General features: G+C 31.6%; 2 protein-coding genes across 2 annotated transcripts in view; both read right to left on the reverse strand.

The window, feature by feature from the left end:
* The window catches only part of LOC108917713 (putative ferric-chelate reductase 1 homolog), a 41443-nt gene extending 34814 nt beyond the window's left edge, over window positions 1–6629 (reverse strand). The window contains exon 1 of the mRNA XM_023455725.1: window positions 6354–6629. The gene's annotated coding sequence lies outside the window, so the exon portion shown is untranslated. The remainder of the gene's footprint in view (window positions 1–6353) is intronic.
* Window positions 6630–10359: 3730 nt separating this feature from the next.
* Window positions 10360–23460, reverse strand: LOC108917726 (neurogenic differentiation factor 1). Its single transcript, XM_018724469.1, has 4 exons — window positions 23345–23460; window positions 20625–20852; window positions 16634–16806; window positions 10360–10999 (listed from the first exon to the last, which is right to left on the reverse strand). The coding sequence occupies exons 1-4, from the start codon at window positions 23345–23347 to the stop codon at window positions 10621–10623; spliced, it is 783 nt and encodes a 260-aa protein (XP_018579985.1). The 5' UTR covers window positions 23348–23460; the 3' UTR covers window positions 10360–10620.
* Window positions 23461–23703: the final 243 nt, after the last annotated feature.

The following is a 23703-nucleotide window of genomic DNA, read 5'->3' on the forward strand; positions in this document are numbered from 1 at the left end:
TTGGACAGCAAATTCCGTTTTCCCGAACTGTTTTACGTTAAAAAGGTACTCTTGTTTCAAATCGTTATCTTTAACGGTTTCTGAGAAAATCGCTCTTGAATTAATCCCACTTTGGTCAATTCCATAGTAATTTAAACAAAATTATCAAGGTATTCTTATGTCAAAGTATTGTCAGCCCGATTACCAATTCAATAGTTCTAAGCGAAAAAAATGGAAGAGTTTACGGGACAAGAGTTAGTTAATATGATATTTATTTATGGCTTTTGCGATTAAATTGGCTCTGCTACACTTAAAAATACGCGGACAAACACCCATTATCCATCGACATTGCCAGTGCCGACCGACGCCAGGGATCGAACCCGGACCAGAATAGGAAGTCAGGCCGAGAAATATTTGCCACCGCATGCTCGACCGACTACGCTACCGTGGTGATTTTATTATGAATCTCAAGCAAAATATTATAGGTATTGCAGAACTAAATGCGAAAACAGTGTCTAATTTATTTCGAGTTCGTCTCACACCACAAATGGTTACTGGTATTCCTAATACAGACAGAAAGACAAGGTTGACATGCAGCAGTTTTTATGAGTATAAAGGACGAATAAATATAGCATTAAGGTTAAGTTAACCGATAAATTATTTACTATGCATATTTATTAATATTTTCATACTTATTATAGAAACTCTTTGAGGACGTTCAGAACAGCATTATACATTATAATGTATGGAATAATATTGGCAAATCATGATTTAATTATTAGAACCACATTTATCCACAAGGCTAATTAATAGTTGGAATAAGGAGGGAATGACGGAAAGCATCAAAACGCTTAATGTGTGTTTTTACTTATTTATTTACTTATTTACGTTAAGGTAAACACATAATTTAGACACAAATTTAAAATACAAGCAAAAAAATTGAAAACGTTAACACTATTTAGAAGATATACCAAATTAAATATAAACTAAAAATAAATAGAAAGAGAATTGAAGAAAAAATTATTTCTTAATAATTTTTTAATTATTTATATGTATTTAACACAAATAGCTTCACACTCGACTTGATAAAATGGGTTAGAATGGGTTAGAACCAATAAGATTATTCACCGTAACGGTTTAGAATTGATGGACATTAAACATGAGTAATTTAAGTTTGTTGAACGAGAGACTCTTGATAAAATAAAAACTTGTAGCAAACTGTCTCAACCAGAAGGGCGTAGTTTGCCATCCCTGTAAGTGAATTTTGTTTGCTACTTGAATTACCAAATTTATATTTTTGGTTCTAAAATTTTACTAATTTTGCGCGTCTTATAATTCCCATCCGCTTATGTATGATGTTATCACTGCCTCCTGGGATTGGTAAGAGTATTTGAAAAAGACAACACATTGCAAATCGAATTCATTTTATTTGTTTCTTATTTTTAGATATTTGCGTATTTTTACTCAAAAGACTCAATTTTTATATACTCATAACGGCACTTCTTTGGTGGTAAATGCAAATTTCTACGCCATAATGGATCCTCCATTTTGGATTTAAGAATTTCCGTATTAAAACCTCCCATGTAAAAAAATTTCAATCAAATTTCACTCAAATTTACTCAATACTGCATCAATTTCTGTCCACACCCGATTGAGTGAAATTTTCACTCTATTAGTATGAGTACAATTGATTGTGAGTGAAACTATTGCATCAGAAATGAGTGAGTTTTACTCAAATCCGAATTCCTACTGCTAACTATCAATTGAGTGACTCTTGACTCTATTATAAATATATAAAACCAATTTAGAATTGACTTTTTCTCTAATATAATTTAAATTTAACTATTATTGAGTCATTTTTTACTAAGACTTGGTTTTTAATTAACTAAATATTGAGTGCAAAAATAAATCTAAAATGATTAATTATGATATATAGTGTTGAAATTAATTCACTTCGCGGGGCTTCCTCCTGTCCTGGCCGAGACCCGCCTGCTGAAACCCGGCGCGGTCGCCGGCTAAGGCCTGTTCTTCTGGCGATCACGCTTTTCTGGAGCATCTATCGGGCCCCTATCAACTGTGGTCGAGATTACAGAAGCAATATGTAAGTGGTGCCATCTTCATGGCGCCAATTAGGTACTCGAAATTATTATACATTTAAACTCACTCAGTAATGAGGACATTTACTCTGATTTAGGTACAAGAGCACCAAATACGAGTTTACGTGAAAAATTTATTTAAGGAGCACCTGTATTTGAGTGAAAGTACTCAGTTTTAGTTTAAATATAATCACAAAGGAGTAAAATGATGAAAATACCCAATATTGATTACTTTCACTCACACCGACTTTTTTAGTGTATATTCGTGATAAGCGACTTCGAAAACCACCGAGTAACAATTTCATCAATAATCTTCCGATTTTTATATCCGCCATATTGGATCCGCCATCTTTTATTCACGAATTTTCGGATTCGAAATTCGAAAAACCGGCTCAAATAAAATTCAGACAAAAATATTTAATAGAGAAATATGTGACTCCTCACTATTTCACCCTGTTTTAGGGGATATTTTAGCGTTTTACTAAAAAATGCCCTGGTAAATCGATTTTTGGACTGGGGGTTCGGATTCAACATCAAAAAATACACAAGATCTATGTACTCGTGTGTCTGGCACAGAATTTTTTTTGTGGAGCTGTGTAATTTGTTATTGTCAATCATTTCGTAGAAAATCAACCACATCATTAATTTGTTATTTAAAGCAGGTGCAACGTAAAAAATAAGCTGTATAATTTCAAGGCTATTAAGAGTGAAATTATTTTGGTGTTGAATTTTGAGTGAACAAAGTTTAACAAAAAAATAAGTTTATCAACAAATAGTTAGAAGTACTAAAATTGTTTGAGAACAAGCTGTGTAAAAATCACTCCATTCAGTATAAATAATACGCATTTCTGAGTTAAGACACAAAGTTGTGTACAAACAGATACTGATGCGCAGTTTGGGCTATACTGTCAGAAAACAAATACGTTTACTTATTTGCAATCAAGAATTGATTCAATCAAAAGTTATTCAATGTTGTCAATATAAGACTTATTTAGCTAACAAATAATTGAGTGAATCTTACTCAGTACTACAATTGGGTGTGGATTCGTTTTAACAAAAAATTGTGTTGATTTTGAGTGAAAATTTACTCAATTTTTTTATGGTTTATAATCGCAAAATATTTATTATAGAAATAAAACTCTATACATAACTCGAAACACACCAGCTGTTGGAGGACTATATTTACTTATCGAGATTATAATGTGGTTACAATCCAATCCAAGAATGGTTTTGTAAACTAAATTAAATTAATAGTACCATTTATTTCAGACGTTAGAATCCGGTTTGAAAATAGAACTGTACTATGAAGAACCTAGTTGTCGATGTAAATAAAACCGTTCTATTTCAGTAAACACAAAATAAAGTAAATGTTGATTATATTCACTATTTATAATATATTAAGGTTGGAATAATTTGAAAGACAATGTGTGTCTCCCTTATACCTTTACTCAAAAAATCAAATATATTCGTTGTTACTTATAAAAAAAACATATTTTTATGATAAATTTTTTAATTGCAACAAAAAAACAGTTTATACCTTAAACTAATATTCGGTAATTAATTGCAAATATGAAACTTAAAATAATACCTACATATTTGGTAAAATAACCTTGAAAATAAAAAACCTGGTATTTTTAGTAATATTTGATAAGTACAATAATTGCGTATATGAAAATTAAAATAATATTCAAGAAAATAATACTCCAAACAAAAAATCCAATATAATATTTGGTGCATACATGTATACTTTTTGATTAAACATGAACGTTTTGCAAAATGCCAAATTTCAGCTTAAACATTTGTTGACGACATCCTCTACATATTAAATGCTGGAAAGGAATTGGTTATTTATGTGTTTGTTAACTGTCATAATTATTATTAATGATAAAGTCAACTACTGCATTTCTAATCATTTGTTTATGTTGGCCAACATAAAATTGCATTTTTGTATATTTGAATACAAACATAAATTGTGAACATGAATGTACCATTTTAAATTAGAAACATTGTTTATCCCTAATAAATTATAGGTAAGCCTTTTTTCATTGGTACATCAATCTTATACATACAGGTTTTGCTCAAACAATAATTCAAACAGCTACAAAATTGACAAAAGTTAATTTTTTATATAATCTGCCTTACAAATACTGTACTGATTTAATAAATTCAAAATATTGAATATTTAGCATCAACAGATATTTCGCAAAACGTCTGGAATTTTGAACATTTTGGAAATTCGAGCAATTGTGAGTGAGAAAAACAGTGTTGTGAAAATTTTCTGTCTTACTGACGGAGATAAAAGGTATGTTAGTTTTAAATGTATATATTGCACCTACTGTGTTGAGATAATAACAATATAGATATGAAAGTATGATATGGTGATATGGTGATTGATGAAAAGATGTCCATTTTCTTTGTATTCAAATCTGAGAATAAATAAAATCCAAATTTTTTCAGAAGTTTGATGGTTTGATACACAGTGTTACAAAAAATTAAGTCTAGCATTAATTACAGAAACGAACGTAATATACATTTTTTGTATCTCCCCTTTTTCAAGATTCAGTGTCAAGGTGAAAACTTAAAATATTTTTATTAATAACTGTTACCTCAAAGATAATCAACTGAAATTTTGCACAGGCTTCTTACACTGGCACGCGTTGGTTGGAAAGCGCGGAGAAAGAGGGGGGTTATTGTAGCCATTTACATAACATTTTTAGAGCACATTTGTGATTTAAGAACCTTATTTTTTATGACAAACTCTTGCTTCTTTCATTTTTTTCTATTGTAAAATTTTGATTTAGAGCCAGATTTTCGAGATATTGCAACTTGATATGACCGGAATATGTATTTTGAAATATCGACTTTAACAAGAGTTTTGGTTAAACCTTATATCAATTTAATTGGTGTGATTTAAGTTAGCTGCACCCCAACATTGGAAAAAAAGAACAAGACAAAAATACGAAACCAATATTAAAAATTCAAAATTCAGTAAGTCTACCACATCTACGAATAAATATTTTGAATCTATTAATAAGAGGGAACCAAATATGTTGGACAAATTATAGTTTTAGCCTTCTACAATTCGTTTTCACAACTGTTATACTGAAATTACATATTTTGTACTAAAGACAAGTAATATTTTAGGGTTTCCATTCACGATACGATTTTTTATATTAAAACTGCAACAAAAAATGTGCCGGAATTAGATAAAAGTTCTTGTAAAGTTTCAACTATGTAAATATCATAAAAAACAACACAGTTATCAATAGTTTTCTTAAATTATGGCTTCGACACTTTGTATCTCGAAAGAGAAACACCAGAATGAAGTCATTAATAAAATCCTATTGTTGTCATCCAATGAATTTATGGTTAACGACTTGACTTACTTTTTGTGTAACACCCCGTATATAGTATGTGTAACATAATGTATATTCATTATTTTTAATTGCAAATCAGTTAAGAGCATGTTGTTACTGTTTTTTTTTCGTTTTCTATTAATGAAGAATTGGTATAATTTAGACAATATAAAGTTAAACTCAGATATATCAGGTATTTTCGAGTATTTAATTCTGAGTTGATAGAGAAAATTTAACATCGTCTATTATGTGATACTAAACGAAAGAATGTTCCGTCATTGGACGTGACTGTGTTAAAGAATCTTTCGCTCAATAAATTACAGTTTTTGATGTAAACAAAGTCACGTTTCAGCTATTAAATTGTATTAACAGTGCATTATCAGAAAACATAAAAATTTTAAAAGTAGGTAATTTTCTTTACATTCTGGACCAAAAAATTAAATATTTACCTCCAAATATTTTTTTCATTCAAATATAAAAAAATGTAAAAAAAATCGACCTTAAATTCAAATTATTGGATTATGTATTACGGATAGTAAATACTCAAATGTTTATCAACTCTGCAAAACTTTTGAAGAAAAGAACTAATTAAGTGTAGTTGAAATTTAAATTTTGTTAAAAACAAATAAAGAATTTTTGGAAACAGTTTTCCAGAAAAAGTATTGTTTATTAGATCAAACATGTTTTGTTATTGATTATTTCAATTGTTATTTACAGTTTTATTATTATTAATACTAATAAGTAATACTGCCTTGCTGATACACAGCAGCCAGATGTGTTTATTTTATTGCCATTTACATCTTCATGCAATCTGTATTGCCTCTATCGTCCCACTTATAGCATCATCGTAAAAATATAAATACATCATCCCATCATTAGCTATTTACATAATCCACCGTGGCGTATGTAAATGTAAACATACCTTATAAAAACAATATCTCGGCAACAACTATAGAAAGTAGAAACTTCACACGTTCAACACGTTCACATTTAAAATCCAATCCAAATTCGAAAGTAAGGCTATATTATCGGTTCAGCTCGAAACGAAAAACACATAACTTGGACACATAGCACACAAACGGCAACTAAACCACGAATATTTACTATTAGAAAGGTAGACGCTGTACCGTCAGATTACTTATTCGCCTTCTTCCAGAGCCAAGTCACTCAAGCAGTTTCGTACGCTGTTCTGTCTTGTGTTCATTCACTGCTGGGGTCCACTCCCATTGGTTAGCAAGGTCGACGAGCGTCACGTCACGGTTCGGGCAAGGTGTGCGGAGGAAGTCGCCTTCCGAATTTTGCGGTGTATTTCCGTCCCTTTGTAATAAGTCTAGATAAGAGGAATTTTGTGTATTTTACTTATTCCGGCGTGTCTGATTTAATCCAACTGAAATCAGGCCGTCTGGACAAGAAGACTTTCAGAAACATCAATTTACCCATTATTCCTCACTCCTCAGTAAAAAATTTAAAGGGGTACGAAAAAAAACAACATACAGGTAAACAAATGGTAACTTCCTTGGATGAGAATTGACCACTTTATAATAACCATTCTAAAGGCATTACCATAATTTAACGAAATTAATTTTCTTTCTAAAAAATATTATCGAATGTAGTGAAACTATTTTCTTCGATACCAGAAATTTAGGTGTGAAATAGTTATTTTTTTATCTAGTGCGCGAAATGCTACTTTGGTGATCGGGAATTGAATTTTTTAACGAGGCGAAGCCGAGTTCAAAAATTATTCGAGACCACCAAAGTAGTTCGCGCACGAGATGCAAACAATATTTTTTCTACAAACGTCAAAATCTATCCCTTAAAAATATTATAAATAAGTAAAATGCCTAATTTATTATAGAAAATAGTGTTGAGCTGGCTTAAAATGTCTTTCCTAATCAAATTTTCACTGTTACTATGGAAACAAAGTGGCTGTTGTTGACAACAATAATAATTATTTTAAAGTGACGTTTGTGCTCGCGTCTTCAATTTTAAGTGCCAGATATTATTTAAAATAATGGAAATTATTGTTATTCATTTAAAAATAAATAATAATTTGGAGTTTTGCTTCATTTTTTCAAAGATTGAAATACAAAACTCTTATTAATTTACATGCAGTGTGCGAAATATTTCGCACCCTAGTGCGCGAAGTATTTCGGGCACGGTGTCATGGTAACGTAAGAATCCGAAAAAAAGTGTTGTCAATGCGCAAACCTTGTCATTTTTTGACGTTTGTAGAAAAAAGATATCTAATCCCACAAACAATACTCCTAACTGTTGATGTTGCGTGAAAGAACTGCTCTATGGGCTGTCTCAACTAGCATTGAATTACAGTAGCAAATGGCTAGTAATAATTATCCAAAATTAAAATAAAAAATGTCTAAATATAATTAGTACATAAACACATACCTGATGTATGAAATTGTTAAATAATGTAATAATTCGAAAAATATCCAAGACGTAAAATACAGCTACTACAAAGAGATACTTTTATTTCCACATTTTACTTGAAACAATAAAAGTGGGAAAACAGATCTTTCTTGTAGTAGCAGTTTTTTAAATGTTATTCTTTGTCAGATGTTTGAACACGAAAATACAAGATATTTCTTTGAATGATTATATTATTTCACAATTTCAATATATCATTTTCAAATCTTATTTTGGATTATTACACCGGCCGGCACACGAAAAAAAAATTCGCGTGCGAAGATGTAGTGCTACTCATTTTGATGCCAATAATAGATAAAACCAAGCCAAAGTCTTGCCATTTTAATAACACAGCCACACAAAAAAAAAATTGTCTATAGTTTTCATGCGACATATGTTATTCGTAGTATCTTTGTAGTTTTGTAGTTTTAAAAACGGGTCAATTAAGGTCAGATATTACAAATTTTCAAAAAATTATAGATTCGCACCAAATTTGGAATACGGGGGTTTTCGGGGTCGCTGATTACGTATTCGAGCTCAGAATCGCGAAATTAATTTTGTAATATTTTTGTTTACTTTATAATCTGAGAACCCAATCATGTTTTAACCTTCTTTTTTTCGGCTAAAGATTTTTTTCTGTAAAAAATCTATTCACGGTTTTTCTGCCTAATGTCAGGTAATAAAGTAGGTACATAGGCAATTGATTAAATTTTTGAAAACGAATTTTGCATTTTGATCTGGGATTCGTAATCAGTGACCCCGAAATCCCCCGTACACCAAATTTGGCGCGAATGTGTTATTTTTTGAAAATTTGGTCGGCCACCGTCATGAATTTTGAAAAATTGACCTCGAATTTGTGATCAACCTCCCCGAAAAACCCCTTACACCAAATTTGGCGCGAATCTGTTATTTTTAGAAAATTTGTTAGGCCATCTTGGATCCGCCATCTTGAATTTTGCAGAATTGCACCAGATTCGTGATCAGGGGGCAAAAATACTACGGATAACATATGTCTCATGAAAAGTACAAACAACTTTTTTTTGTATAGTTGTGTAATTAATAGAATATCAGGCTTACAAAAAAGATCTGACATATCATTTCTGACGTACCAGCTGAAAACGATACCGTAGTCAAAATTTATAAACAATCGGCCATTATTTTGTTTAGGGTGAAAATAGATCCAAAAATCACTCAATTTAGCCAAAAAAGTAGGTATTCGCTTTGCTCAGACTAACGAGATTATGGTTAATTTTTGTTTCTGGAGTATCTTATTGGCCGGTTGTGCATAAATAATTACCACGGTTTCGTTCTCAGCTAGTCAAAATACGTCTGAAATGATGTATCAGATATTATGTAAAGCAAACTCAATTTTGGACTTAGTCGCGTTAAAGTAGGTTTTCACCTCGAACTTTGCCGGGACAGATCCGATTTGGCTGATTTTTTGTGAAAAATGTTCATTGAGACACTACTATCAAAGTTGGCCAAAATCCAGATGCCGCTCGGCACCCCCTCCCCCCCGAATTCCCCCCAGTGGGGGGGGGAATCTTGGCTAATCTCAACAAGGTACATTCTTCATAAAGTTGCCGTCCCGAGCGGGCCAAATGTTCCACTTGCGGGTTTTGAAGTGCCCTGAATCCATTTTTCGGGTCGAATCGCCTTTGCGACCTTCCCCAGGGGTGTGTAAAAGGGCGTCTGAGGGTTCAAAATATGAGATGTGCACGGCAATGTGTTTGGGCTGCTAAATTTGGTCACGGGGGTTTTGAAGGGCGGGGATCTCATTTTTATCGGGAATTAAGCCTTTTCAACTCATCAGCTCAACTCATGGGGTCCAAAATATGATGTTCACGCGGGATTGAATTTTAGCACACATAATTGGTACGCTTTAGTGTTATAAGGCTACCAACTTTATATTTAGGCGTCTTGCGACCCTGTGACCCAACTGTGGTCAACCCCTGTGGTCAAAAGGGGTCCCGGGGGCCAAAATATGAGATTTGATATCAGCATATAAAATTGATATGATTTGGCCAGCAAGTATACTGCTTGCACTTTTTGAGTCCATGCCACTTTCTGACCAACCCAGGTGTGGGTGATAGGGGCTCCCAGGGGCCAACAATTGAAATTCTAGTAAAATTCAATTTCCTCATACAAAGTTTGATTGTCAGTGTCGCGAGAATTTTAGAAAGGTTATTTCTTCCTATTCTTCTAAATTTTGTCACTTATCTATTGCAATAAATTCGCAACAACATTCTAAAAATCAGCTTAACCTCAGGTTGGCTTACTTGAAGGCGTAATGGCTGTTATGAAACAGTTGAATTGTTTAATCACAAAGATCAAAGATCGTCAATATCAGACTAGCTAATCGGCCCAAAAAATGGTTAACAATCATGTCTATTAAAACATTGAAAACTAAAATTGTTAGAGGACGTTATTTTTAGAAGAGACAATAAATAAAATTGCAAATATCGAACAAATGACTGATTTCACGAATAGTAAATAGCAGATTTTTTTCCAGTTCAAAGTTTAATTCTCTATTTAAGATACATCCAATTTTTCTGTTGGTAATGTTAACCTACCTACGAAACTTAAACAAAAATTAATCAGTGACATCAATTTGTTTTGCAAATCAGATTCAGTCCAGAAAATTTATAGCAACAACACCCCGTATATGTATGTCTAATAAATATAAATCGCATGTATTTTAGATCTACATAGTACACCTAACAAAAATAACAACAAAACCGCTTAGTATCACATTAAACGGAAGCGATTCATTTATCTTTCAAATTTATCGGCTTCCCGTCATTTTCTCTATCCTCATCTTTATCTTTGACAACGTCATCCGATTCCATTTTTATTTTACTGTGGTTATGACGCGTGGGTAACTCGATGAATAAGGATGCTCTTCTAAAGGGCAAATGATTATTGGGCGCTATCATCAACAAATTATTTCCATTGCGGTCGCAAAGTGGTAGTGGTTGATTCATCATATTACGACGCAATCTTGCCCTTGTTCTGAGCGTATGGGATCCGGATATGATGCTTTGGTGTCTTGTGATTGATACCACATCCTCGCACTTCACGCTAACTTGGATGGGACCTGTGTTTGTCTGCTGCCATTCCAGGACGTTTGTCAGTAGTCTTATATATCTAAGTAAAGAAAATAAAGTTTTTATCATACCGGGTATACAGGGTGTCCGGTAAGTATCTGCTAATCTTTGGAGAGCATATAGATGAGATCAAAATAAGTTCTTCAATAATTTTTCTTCTAATACAGTACTGGATAAAATTAAAAGAATAAAAAAAATAAGAAATTTGTTAGTGTCATTTGACAGGCTATATCTCATTGAAAAATAAGATAAAAAAATACAGTTTGAAGCTCAAGTCTCTAGTTTCAAGATTTTTTGACAAACAAATTTTTTGAGCTCCAGTTATTGCCCAGTCATTGACTGATGCACAGACCTCACATATTTTTTTCAAAATTTTGACAGAGGTCATGCTGTCAAAATGAAAATATTACATTTAGATACTCTAACGACTTTTCTTTTCGAGTTAAAGCAGTTTTTGAAACTTGCAGCAACAACCACAATTATTTTAAAAAGTGTTTCATGTATTTCGTTTATTTAACATTCAAAAATCTTTGAAAGGGTTGGTCATAGTATACGAAAGAGAAGTAAAAAATTAAAAATAAATATTTTTGTAATAGTAGAAAATGAGAAACAGTAATTATCACTTCGATAAGTAGTCAAAACTCGGCTACAAGTACACTTTTGGACATAAAATAACATTCCTGAATTGTTTCAAATCTGATTACAATTCTGTTATTCCCCAAAAATTATTTTTGGAAGATCCCACAGAAGAAAGTCTAATGAATTTATGTCTGGCGACCTTGGTGTAGGTATATAATATGCATCTAACTCATTTTGAACATTTGACTATCAAATCTTTATTTTTAAACTTGAACTTGTTTCTCGTAAACTATTTCAACTATATGGAAATAAATGAAGAGTACCCTTCCAAATAAAAATGTTTGCAGTATCTTAAAATATTTTCTGATCGATAGCATGATATCTAACAAAATTTTGTCAAAATGTTTTTATAGAAAGAATTCAAAACATAAATCTCTAGGTACCTGGGGCTCGATATCTTCATTAGAAGGAACATTATGAAAAAAAAGTTATAGGAAGAGGTAGTGTTACTTATTTATTTATTTTTGACCTCCCCAACAGCCTTCCGAGAGGTTAGTAGATACCGGACACTCTGTATTGGATGTCTCCAATTGCACACACTAAGAGTACCCGTCAAAATAAGAAAAGATGTTCATGTAAACGTAAATCGTATGATGCTTTGTTTTCGAGGTAGGGTTGAAATTAAAAAAAAATACATTGATTTAAATATATCTTAAATTGATAAAACTTGAAGCAATGACAATTATATGGGTAAAAATTCGTTGCTACACAAATCTATTAACCAGTGACGTAGATGCTGGGAGATCTCTGAAAATCCCAGAAAGTTTTGAATAATTACTCAATAATTATCAAAAAAATCATGTTTCCTTTTAAAAACAATTACTCAATTCACAAAATATTCAATGGCATTAAAATTCTGAGAATCTTAAGGCTTTTTTTCGCAAGTGAAGTCGTATGTTGTACTATATGTAGTTGAGTGAGTGAAGAGATTTAAACTACCATATGACAACTAAGATCAAAAGAGATAGAAATAGTAACTACGAGTCAGCTATTCACCAATATTCAGTACCGAAAAAAAGCCTTTAGTGATGCTATCTCCCAGCATCTCCATCACTGGTTGACAGATTTATATAGCAACAAGCAAATTTTTGCTCAAAATTAGTTGTCATTATCCGAGGTTTCATCAATCCAATTTAATTATTCTTATTTTTAGATATCTTATCACCAAGTAAAGTCTAGTGCAATTCTGGACACCTTAATGTAAATCATCATAGAAAAAAATATTTGTAAATTTATCGCATTAACCGGACACTATGAATAGTGTCATGTTAAACAGATAAATTTCATTATATTCAAATAAACGTGAATTAAGTTAAGTTGGGTTATGTAGACATACACCGTATGCAAACTCAGCAAAGCTAAATTTGCCTTTGTACTTATAATTTATATAACAATATAACAATCGAAACATGTACATAGATCTTTTCAAGGCCTTCTTAACTGATTGTTTAACGACACGGAGTTCTCGCCTGAAGATGTATCGAATTTGATAAAACTTGGTGGTGGTTGTAAGGGATGCTGAATGAGAATTCGTAATAAAATTTTGAAATCAGCCAAAAAATAAAGAAGTTACAAGGTCGTATCACATTTAAGCGCGACACTCTGTATATATAAAATCATTTTACTCTAGTAGTCGTAAAAGTATTAAACTAATTGAAATAAATTTAAAAAAGAGAATTATAAGTGCTCATTATAGTAGAAAGTTAAATTGAAATTAAGTTTGGGATGAATTACGCCGAATTTTTAGCTAATTATATTAATAATGTATTATAATCTTTGTGAAAATGTAACTCAAAGTGCAGCATTTAATCTAAAATACTATTTCTCGCATATAGGTACCTACAACGATAAGCAAAACTTTATGTTGGTGGTAAAGGATCTCGTTTAAGACATTCTCCATGGTTCATAGTTAAAATTGAAGTCTAAAAAAATTGTTTATGCTTTATAATTAATTGAAAGAATAAACTTTTCGCAAAGAAGTAAAAAACAGGACCAGTCAACATAAAAATTAAGTTAATGTATATTCAGAAATTAATCACTATCGTTTAACAAGGAAATGTGCAACGCAATAGTGAAAAATTACATTTAACAAAAAATGACCTTTACGTGAACTAATCAGCGGGTACCATTATGATTGCTATAAAGAATAAAGTTGCTTTCTAAAATAAAGTAATACAAAAATATAAACATGCCTTTGAACTGGAGTTAATGATAAAATTGTAATTTAAGTCATAGTTCGATATTTTGTATTCTCTTCCTGGTCATGTACATTTTTTTTATCTACAGGGTGTCCCAGTTGATACAAAAAAGTCGAGTACAAATAGATGAGGTCAAAATAATATCAGTTCTTCATATATTTTTTTCCATACTGGCCTTCGTTAATAAGTTGCGGGCCCCCAAAAGTGAAAATTAAAAAGTTATTTTTATTTACAGTCTCTAAACTATTAACTTCAGTATGATGTAAATTTGGTTATCGATAACACATGCGTATAGCTTGTTTTTGATAAAGTAAGTAGAACTTCATTATGCAAAGAACACCAGAAACGGACTATGCCCAATGGTTAACAACCCAGAATTTTTACATAGATGACGATCGCAATCTGCCTGTATCAAAAATAAGTTCCCTGAAAAATTTGCCAACGATAATACCGTCTTGGTTCAACTCGGTAAAATTAACAGTTTAGGAAATTCTTGTGATTTTATGTCACAGTGCACTCGAGCGGCGCCTCCACCATTTTAAATTTTAATTTTTAATTGGACTTAATTATTGGAGATATGTTAGAGCCGTACATATGTTTAAAATATGAGCCTAGAAAATCTTACTTCATATAATTTTCACTAACAAAATTTGACAAACACACTACACATAACAGAAAATAGTAAAACAAAACAAGAATAAGTTAAAGGAAAAGTAATTGAAAAGAAAGAAAACTACTAAAATACAATTTCAATATGGACACGTTTCACCTCCACACACTTCCTAAGTCTACGAATATCATTTATTTACGAAAAAGCGTTTCTAGGGTATGTCTAATAGTATCACAATGGAAATTAATTATTTGTACAATTCATCCCTTGTCTGTACTGGGGTTGCGTACACTAAACTTTTCAGGCAGGAAGAAATCCATCGGGTTAAAGTCTGGACAACGTGGTGGCCATGAAATTTGGCCTTCTCGTCCAATCAGTTTATTATTAAACACAATGGATAAATAATTTCGTACATCAATATTGAAATGGGTAGGCGCCCCATCGTGCATGAACCAAACGTTTCTCCAGGTGTCTAATGGAACATTGTCTAATAATGGCTGCAAATTATTTTACAAAAACCCCAAACATCGATGTCCATTCAGGTGTTCATCAAAAACATATGGATCTATTAAATTATTACCGGAGAAATGCATTTTCGTGCGTGTACAAACAAATAACATTCGTAGACTTAGGAAGTGTATGGAGGTGAAAATTTTGAGAGTTTTCTTTCTTTCAAATTATTTTTTTAACTTCCTTTAAGTTATTCTTGTTTTGTTTTTCTATTTTGTGTTGTGTAGTGTATTTGTCAAATTTTGTTAGTGAAAATTACATTAACAGACAGTAAAATTTTCTACTCTTATTTTAAAAATATGTACGGTTCTAACATAGCATTTATGTCCAATTAAAAATTGAAAACCAAAAATGGTGGAGGCGCCGCTCGATGTGCACTATGACATAAAATCACCAATACTATCTAAGCTGTTAATTTTACCAAGAAGGTATTATCGTTGGCAAATTCTTCAGGAAACTTATTTTTGATACAGGCAGATAGCGATCGTCATCTATACAAAATTTCTGGGTTGTAAACCATTGGGCATAGTCCGTCCCTGGCGTTCTGAGCATAATGAAGTTTCACTTACATATCAAAAACAAGCTATACGCATGTGTTATCGATCACCAAATTTGCATCATGCTGAAGTTAATACTAGTTTAGAGACTATAAATACAAATAACTTTTCCACCTTTGGGGGGCCGTAACTTGTTAACGAAGGCCCGTATAAAAAAAAATTATATGAAGAATTGATATTATTTTGATCTCATCTATTTGTACTCGACTTTTTTGTATCATGTACCGAGACACCCTGTATATGTCTACGTCAACGATTTTATAATGTACCTCTTTCCAGAGATATTAATTGTATATTAAACACAAACAACAATGGAATTTTGAGCACTTAAAAACTTATTTGTAATAACAATAATTAGTTATTACTAATCAAGGTCATAAGTTTTCTGAGAGCCATTGGAAATACTTCCATCGAATATTTTAATATAATTATATTTTCCTTGGAACGCCTATCAGCTTGAATAACTAACGAATAATTATAATTCAGCAAATGCAATGCTGGGCTATTTAATGTCTTGGCCACTTATAGACAATTTACATCGTAAAATTTGTAGTAATAAAATACTAGTTCAAGTTTAATTAGTGCCTATTTTATAGAGATTTATTTATATTTTCCAGTTAACAGAAACAGACAGTATAACCTTGAAAAACTAATGAAGATAAAAGTATAACAATAGGAGTTGATTAATATAGTCCATTTACGATAAGTTTGCAATGATGTCACATTTAGTAAATAAATGCAGCCGATAGAATAATCCTAAATTACTACTCTGTTTCTCGTTACTAGGAAATTATATTGTTTTAAGTTTACCATACTTTGCGACGTCGACAGACATTTGTCGTATCAAAAATAATTTTTGACTGTTTCCCAAATTATATAAATAGGCTTCATATTATGTGGTTCTAGGTTACATTTTTAATAAACTGGGTTTGCTGTCAAAAGTTAATTTTCTTAGATATCCTGAATTGTAATCTAATTGCAAATTTATCGTAAAAGGGCTCCTATAATTTCCATGTACTAAAATTTTCAATACAATTTGTTATACATATTTCTATTTCAACCACCTCACAATTTTAGAAATTTTAGAATCGCAATTATAAACATAACAAGTGACACTTAATTTTGGAAAGATTTTTGTTCAGAACATAAATAAGTCTCACCTTATCGCCATCCTTAAAATTTCATTTTTGGACAACTTCTTATCTGGAGGATGAGTTGGTACTAGTTTTCTAAGTTCAGCAAATGCTCCACTAACGTTCTGCTGCCTCCATCTTTCCCTGCTGTTAGTAAATATTTTCTTTACCACCCCTCTTACCGGTGTCTCCACAGGGGTCTAATATAAAAAAATATGGATGAGATATAACCCTTAAAATATGTCATATCATGGATGATACTGACAAATGATTTAAAATATAAATATAAAAAATTATAGGAACAAAAAATGTTCATNTTGTGGTATCGTGTGCTCGTGTGTCACGGGAGTAAACCTTTGCTTCTAGATTTAAACGGTATCAAGATGGATGCAGTACATTTTTATTCGATCAGTTGGGAACAGCGCTCGTCTTAGTCTGTCCTTTATAGTGACATTCTAAATAAACAAGGGCTTAGTAGTCGAGAAGTTGAGGACCGCTTTTAGTTTGTGTAAATAAGATTTCTTTTTATCTGAAGCGACTCGTAACTGTGAAATTATCGAGTCGAGGAAGAAGATCATTCTGTACAAATTGTTTTATAAAACCAGGAAAGTGCCGCTACTTTAAGTTTAAAAAAGAGACTTTAAAGTATACGTACAGGGTGTTCTGGAAATAAGTGCAACAAATTTATATAGGACTTGATACTGCTTATAAAAATGAAGATGTAGGATGCTAGGATTTGTTTTTTGAAGTTTTGATTACTTATTGTCTTTAAATTTGATACACTCATTATTGACAACAAACAGCCCTTACGAAGTCATCATTATAATTTTGAAATCCTAAATTCCTAACTGTCTTTATTAACTGGAAAATTATTCTTGATTTATTATCAATCAAAGCTTAATATTATGATTTCGATAAAATACTTAAAATTTTGGAGCTGGATTCAAACAAAAAAGAAAATTTTGTTCTACACAGTCAGAAGCGAGTATTAAAACATGACAAACCATTTTTAATTGTGTTGATTAATAAAAAAAATTGTGAAATTTAAAAATAACTGCGATTTACAGAGATTTGAAGGGTAAAAAAGCCTGCTAGACTTTACCAAGGCTTTTGACACCCTGCATTAAAATATACAGAAACCCATCCCAATTATATTAAAAAAGCCAAAACACGTCAAAATATTTTTAAGATACTTATTTTGTTGTATTCTAATACCATTTTAATACCTTTTGATCATCTTGGTACAAATAAAGTTAGTCTCCTATTGAATTTTATCGAAAATTGTAATAAAAATAGAAACAAACTTTCAGATAAACATATCCTTAATGCTGGGTTACCTCAGAGCACAATATTAGGACCATTGCTGTTTTGCATTTATTCTAAGAATCTTTGCAATGAGTTTATTCAATAAAAATATGTCGATGTTATAAAAAAACATAGTTCAGACCTTAGAACTATAGAAAATAAGTTGGTTAAATTGACATATCTTGGTTGATTTTAATTGTACAAACAACTTCTACCAGGCACCATTTTAAAGGCCTAGAAACCAGCTTTCATTTGAATATGGCATTACATATACCTAAATTAACTCAGAAAAAAGTTATAAGACGAAAATCGTCAAAAAGGGCAAAAATTGGCCAAAAATCCAAAAAGTAGCCAACTTTGATCCAATGTATCTCGGTTTCTATTAGTCGTAGATACTTTTATAAAGGTTTATTTTAAAGGAAAAAACATTAACTTTTTTTCTATGAAGCAATGCCTACATCTAACTCCTCTCAGAAAAATGTTGTGGGCCAAAAACCAAAAAGAAAAAAAAACGCATTTTTTCGTTTTTTTTTTACTTGTTTTTTGGGCATATATTTGTTAAAAATACATTTTTTGACTTCAAAAGGTCTCATTTCGATTGGAAATTCAATTTTGACAACTTTTCTGATGACAACTATATAGAAAAAATTCATAGTTTTCGAGTAAAACACAAAAAACTGAAAATACCACCTTTTTACTTCATTCTCAAAAACGCACCCCTTTGAAAGGTAGCACTCCGCGGATTTATCATTTTTTAGGGTCAATTGAACATATCAAACAATAAAATTTCTCTTACGTTGTAGTTCCTATCTAAAGTGCATAGTCAATAGCCTATATATTGGGTTATTGTTATTATTATTATGATTATCATTATTATTATTATTGTTATTTATTTATTTATTTATTTTTAGGGCCTTAAAAAACGAACTGACGTATTTATTTATTTATTTTTAGTGCCTTAGAAAACGAATTGACGTATCTGAATTTTTCAGAATTTGTTGCGTTAGTTTTATAATTTCAGAGATCACTTTTTCATGCCATGATATTTATCTATCTGCCTCACAGCAATAAGAAAATAACGAACTGGCGTATCTGATATTATGTGTTCAGATAAAACAGTTTATATAGTCAATTTTGCATTTTTTCAGGACATCTCCAGAAAAACTTGTGTTTTGTCTATTGTATTATTAAAATAAGAAGTGGATCTTATTTGTGGAAGGGCGAAATGGGCGGTGACTATTAGACGCCTTCATTATAGCCATCTTTCTCTATCGCACGGATTTCTATGACTTTCTTTATCGCTCTCACGTAACGGTCGATGAACCATGGGGACTTTCCGACCCTGTATATAAAATTTTTTTTAGGGAAATTGTGTATTATCTGGATGTATTGTATCAAAAAAAAAATCATTCTATGGAACTAAATGGGAACTAAATTTGACTGTACTATGTCGAAATCTGTCTCATATTAACTGTCGTACATATCGAATTTGAAAATGAGAATAATACTTTTTTTAACAAGTGCTTTTGAATGCTCTTTTGAGAAATTTTAGAGGCTCTTGTATTTTTTATAATTGAAAATTAATTTGAGGAAGCTGCGAATATAATTCTTCTTACCACAATACAAAATTTTGATATTATAAATTGACATATCAAAATAAAAAGAAACAACTAAAATGTTATGAGATTTTCATTTGTTTTTAAGCTATGTATGTTTCAATAAAAAATAACCATTTATTTATATTCTATGAATCATAGCGTTCTTTAATTAAATGTTCAAAAACACCACCATTGACTTCTAAAATGCTTTCTGCTTTGTCTACGAAGGACATATGTAACTCTCATGCTTGCTGCATGTTTTTCTTTAATCAGTGCTGAAGTATTGACGATACATCGAATTAATTCCTCCCGAGTATTCACTCTAACTTTGTACAATTCATTTATGAACCAGGTCCATAAATAGTAATCTAGTGCTGTGAGGTCTGAAGATCTTGAAGGCCAACAATAGGACCATTGACGATATTCTTCAACAGCAGCACTATCATTCCCATTACAAAAACCATAAACAAACACCATATTTGCATACTCTAAATTTGAAAAAGTTCTTAACATTTTATAACCCTTTGAACATACAAACGTGTAATCAAACAATGTTAAACTATTGCAACATAAAATGACACTGACAAATATCCTACTTTTGAACTCGCAACATGACACTCTGATTTCAAATTTTTAAAATTTGCAAGTACGCTATAACCTGAAAACAAATGAAAATCACAACATATGAGTTTTTCTTCTTATTTCCTGGAGTTTGGTACGATTCTCCCGACTCACCATGTATAAAATTTGAAGTGTTATACATAAGTATAAAAAAAATTAAATTATTATGAAAATAAAGAGAGTTTGTTATTTTTTATACCTAATTGTATAAGGGAAAGTTACTAACAAGTTTGAGACAGTAGAATGAATTTCACATGACTGAAGAAAAAATCACTGAAGTTTGTCCAACTTCTGTCACAGTATTCAAAATCTCTAAAACATTGCAAAATCAACGTGTTTTTGTTTTATAATGGGACAAAATGCTAGAAACAGATAAATAGTGTACCCTAAACTAGGTGTGGTAACAATGTTGTGACAAACTCAGGATTTTATTTTCCATTGTCTTAAGATAAACATTTTCCCTTAGCGGATATTTGCATAATGTCAACAAGTACCTGTACCATGTGATGGGAGGAGTACCGAACGTCAACCCTTTTCTCGTCGTCGCTATCTATAACTGAAAATTCATCAGAGAAGTCGTCGTCGTCGGAAAGCGAGTCCGGGTCCTGATTTTGACCGGATCGTCCAACATTTGGTGATGATGAAGTGCTGTAATCTGTGTTTTCTCCATCGCCAGACCACTCCATGTCTACTGGACTGGCGCTGCTGCATGTAAGCATAGGCTGAAGCAAATAATTCACACAAAATAGTAACTCTTAAATATTTACAAACATTTACGATTTTAACACTCGGTCTTGTGGAAAGCATAATGTCACATTGAGATTAATCTCATTACAATGAAAGATCAGTTACATAGATTAGAATATGGGTAAAATTAAATAAAATACTTTATTATTAGTTTTACACTGCATATTTTGCTTTCAGTTGTATTTTTTCTATCTTCAAAACAAAATCTATTTAATGCTTTTGCCAGTATTTGTCAGATGCCTGTTGTACTAGAAACTAATTGTTAATTAGAAATAACTGACTTCACTGTTACGTAATCAAATAAAAAAACTGGCGAAGGTTATGTTTAATGAAGCAAACGTTGTTGGATACAAGTTATTTTATTTCACAAAATTTAAACCATCTATGTTTCTCAATTTCACAAAATAAAATGACAGGTATATATTTAAATAAACCTGCATTTTCATGTTAATATTTCTAAAATAAATCATAAATTAAGTGTAGCAAGCTTAAGCATTCTTGTAGGGATCCTTACTGAAGGTAATTTGGAACATAAATACTTATATTTGTTCTGTTCTCAATGGTATACCATTTAAGACAGCACTACCGTTTATTCAGTGTTCCTCGACCACAATTATAATTTTAGGTTTAGTATTGCAAATAAAAATTATCATCTCATTGGATGAAGTATAAACTCTTTTTGGAATCTATAGGGCGATCTAATGATAATAATAATGATAATTATGTAATACATAATTACTGAATAATTTCTTCTTTTTTCTAGAGTGAGCCTTGCAAATTCCTCCTGGGATTATCTACAGCTACACTATTGTACAATCCTATGATGGACAAATACAACTGGATTCGAACTAACAGCTGAATACGTAGATCGATCTTTGAGTACTCAACTACCGCAGCTCCTATTACTGCGTTACAACATTTTAGAATATAACTTGACCCAACATAATCATATTAATGGTAAAGTCGTGTTGACTGAAAAATATATTAATATAGGTACCTACACTATAAGCTGACTTAGAATCGAAAGATCACAGTACATTAAAGTTGATTCAGTACGTGTTAAATTTATATAAAGCTCAAATAAAAAACAAAATTGAACTATTGCTGTATCCAATGCAAATTTTTGAACAATTTGAAGCAATTAAATATTTTTTTATTTGCATTCATATAACTGCAATCTAAACAATTCTAATAGGTATACCTGCTTCAGTTATTTATGCATCTGAACTGTACAGCGATACAATTTTTAAGTATTTTGTAGTAGACATCTTTACCGATTTTTAATTTAATGAGGGTGAAAGTTAAAACTTTGTAATGATTTGTTGTCTGCGTGAATTTAAACACAATTGCCAATGCTAGAAGATTACACAGCCGCACAAAAAAATAGTATCGGATCTGGTATTCAGATTCTTGTATTTCCATGTATTTTGTTCCGCTGAATCCGAATCTGCCTTCAGATTTGGTCCAAAGGGTCTGAGTTTTCGGGAAAATTCAAAAAACAGGTCATAGTTCACAACACACGTCATTTACGATCTAAAGTTATAAAAAATCAAATTATTCTACCAACTCACTAGACGTTTGATTTTTCACCCGTTTAATTCCAATTTATCATCAGACAAGCTGGTCCAATTTCATTCAAAAACAGAAAATAGATCAAAACGCCATTTTCATGGCATAATTCGTGTTGCAGCAACAAAAATAAGAATGATTTGTAGATATAGTTTTATTTTGTTTAAAAAGTAGAGTATTCTACAAGTTTTATTGCATTCTCAAACTTCTACGCTGTTATCTCATCTCTTAGTACAAAAAGTAGATGGATAGATGGGTGGATGGGTGGGTTTTATAGGTGGTATAGGTGGATGAATAAATTCATGCATGAATGACTAGATAGAAATATGTATGAATTCATAAATGGGTGGGTGGATAAAAAGATGGATCCAGAACTCTGCAACACGAATTATGCCAAGAAAATGACGTTTTGATCTATTTTCTGTTTTTGAATGAAATTGGACCAGCTTGTCTGACTCTAAGATGATAAATTGGAATTAAACGAGTGAAAAATCATACGTCTAGTGATCTGGTAGAATAATTTGATTTTTTTAACTTTCGTCGATCGTAAATGACGTTTTTTGTGAATTTTGACCTGTTTTTTTAATTTTTCCGAAAACTCAGACCCGTTGGGCCAAATCTGAAGGCAGATTCGGACTCAGCTAAAAAAAAATACATGGAAATACATGGGTCTGAATACCAGATCCGATACTTTTTTTTTATGGGTCTGTGTTATTAAAAATAAACAGGGATGTAATTAGGTATGCTTGTTGTTTAGATAAACAAACCAAATTTTGCTTTTGAAATATCTAAATTAATTTTAGAAGGAACAGGTTTAAACCGATAACACCAAACAGAAAAATCTACTTCTATGCTACTGTAATAGAACAATCTTATGTGTGCATTCATGTTACCTTACCATTTGTGAAACTTTTATCTTTTTCCAGGAAACCAAAAAAATCCTAGATCAGCTCACTGTCAATCACTTTTAGATGCATTTAAAATCTGCACATTTTGTCACCACGCACATTCAGAATTCGGATATAGAAGTGACCGGAATAACAATATAACCGTATCAGCATCACACATCCCGTTGGAGCCTTATCAGCGGCAGCCAGACACCCCCGCCAGGACCAATGGGCACGTAGGTGGGTGGCGTCTTTCAGAGAGAGTCCCGCCCTCAGCCCTAAAGACCAGGGGGATGTTGGGGTGAGAGTCCTCCAAATTATGAATATTGGCTGATTGATACATTGAAAATTAGTTTTTTACGCTTTTTTC

Source organism: Anoplophora glabripennis, unplaced genomic scaffold (genome assembly GCF_000390285.2).
Source record: "Anoplophora glabripennis isolate ALB-LARVAE unplaced genomic scaffold, Agla_2.0 scaffold61, whole genome shotgun sequence".
NCBI lineage: Eukaryota > Metazoa > Arthropoda > Insecta > Coleoptera > Cerambycidae > Anoplophora > Anoplophora glabripennis.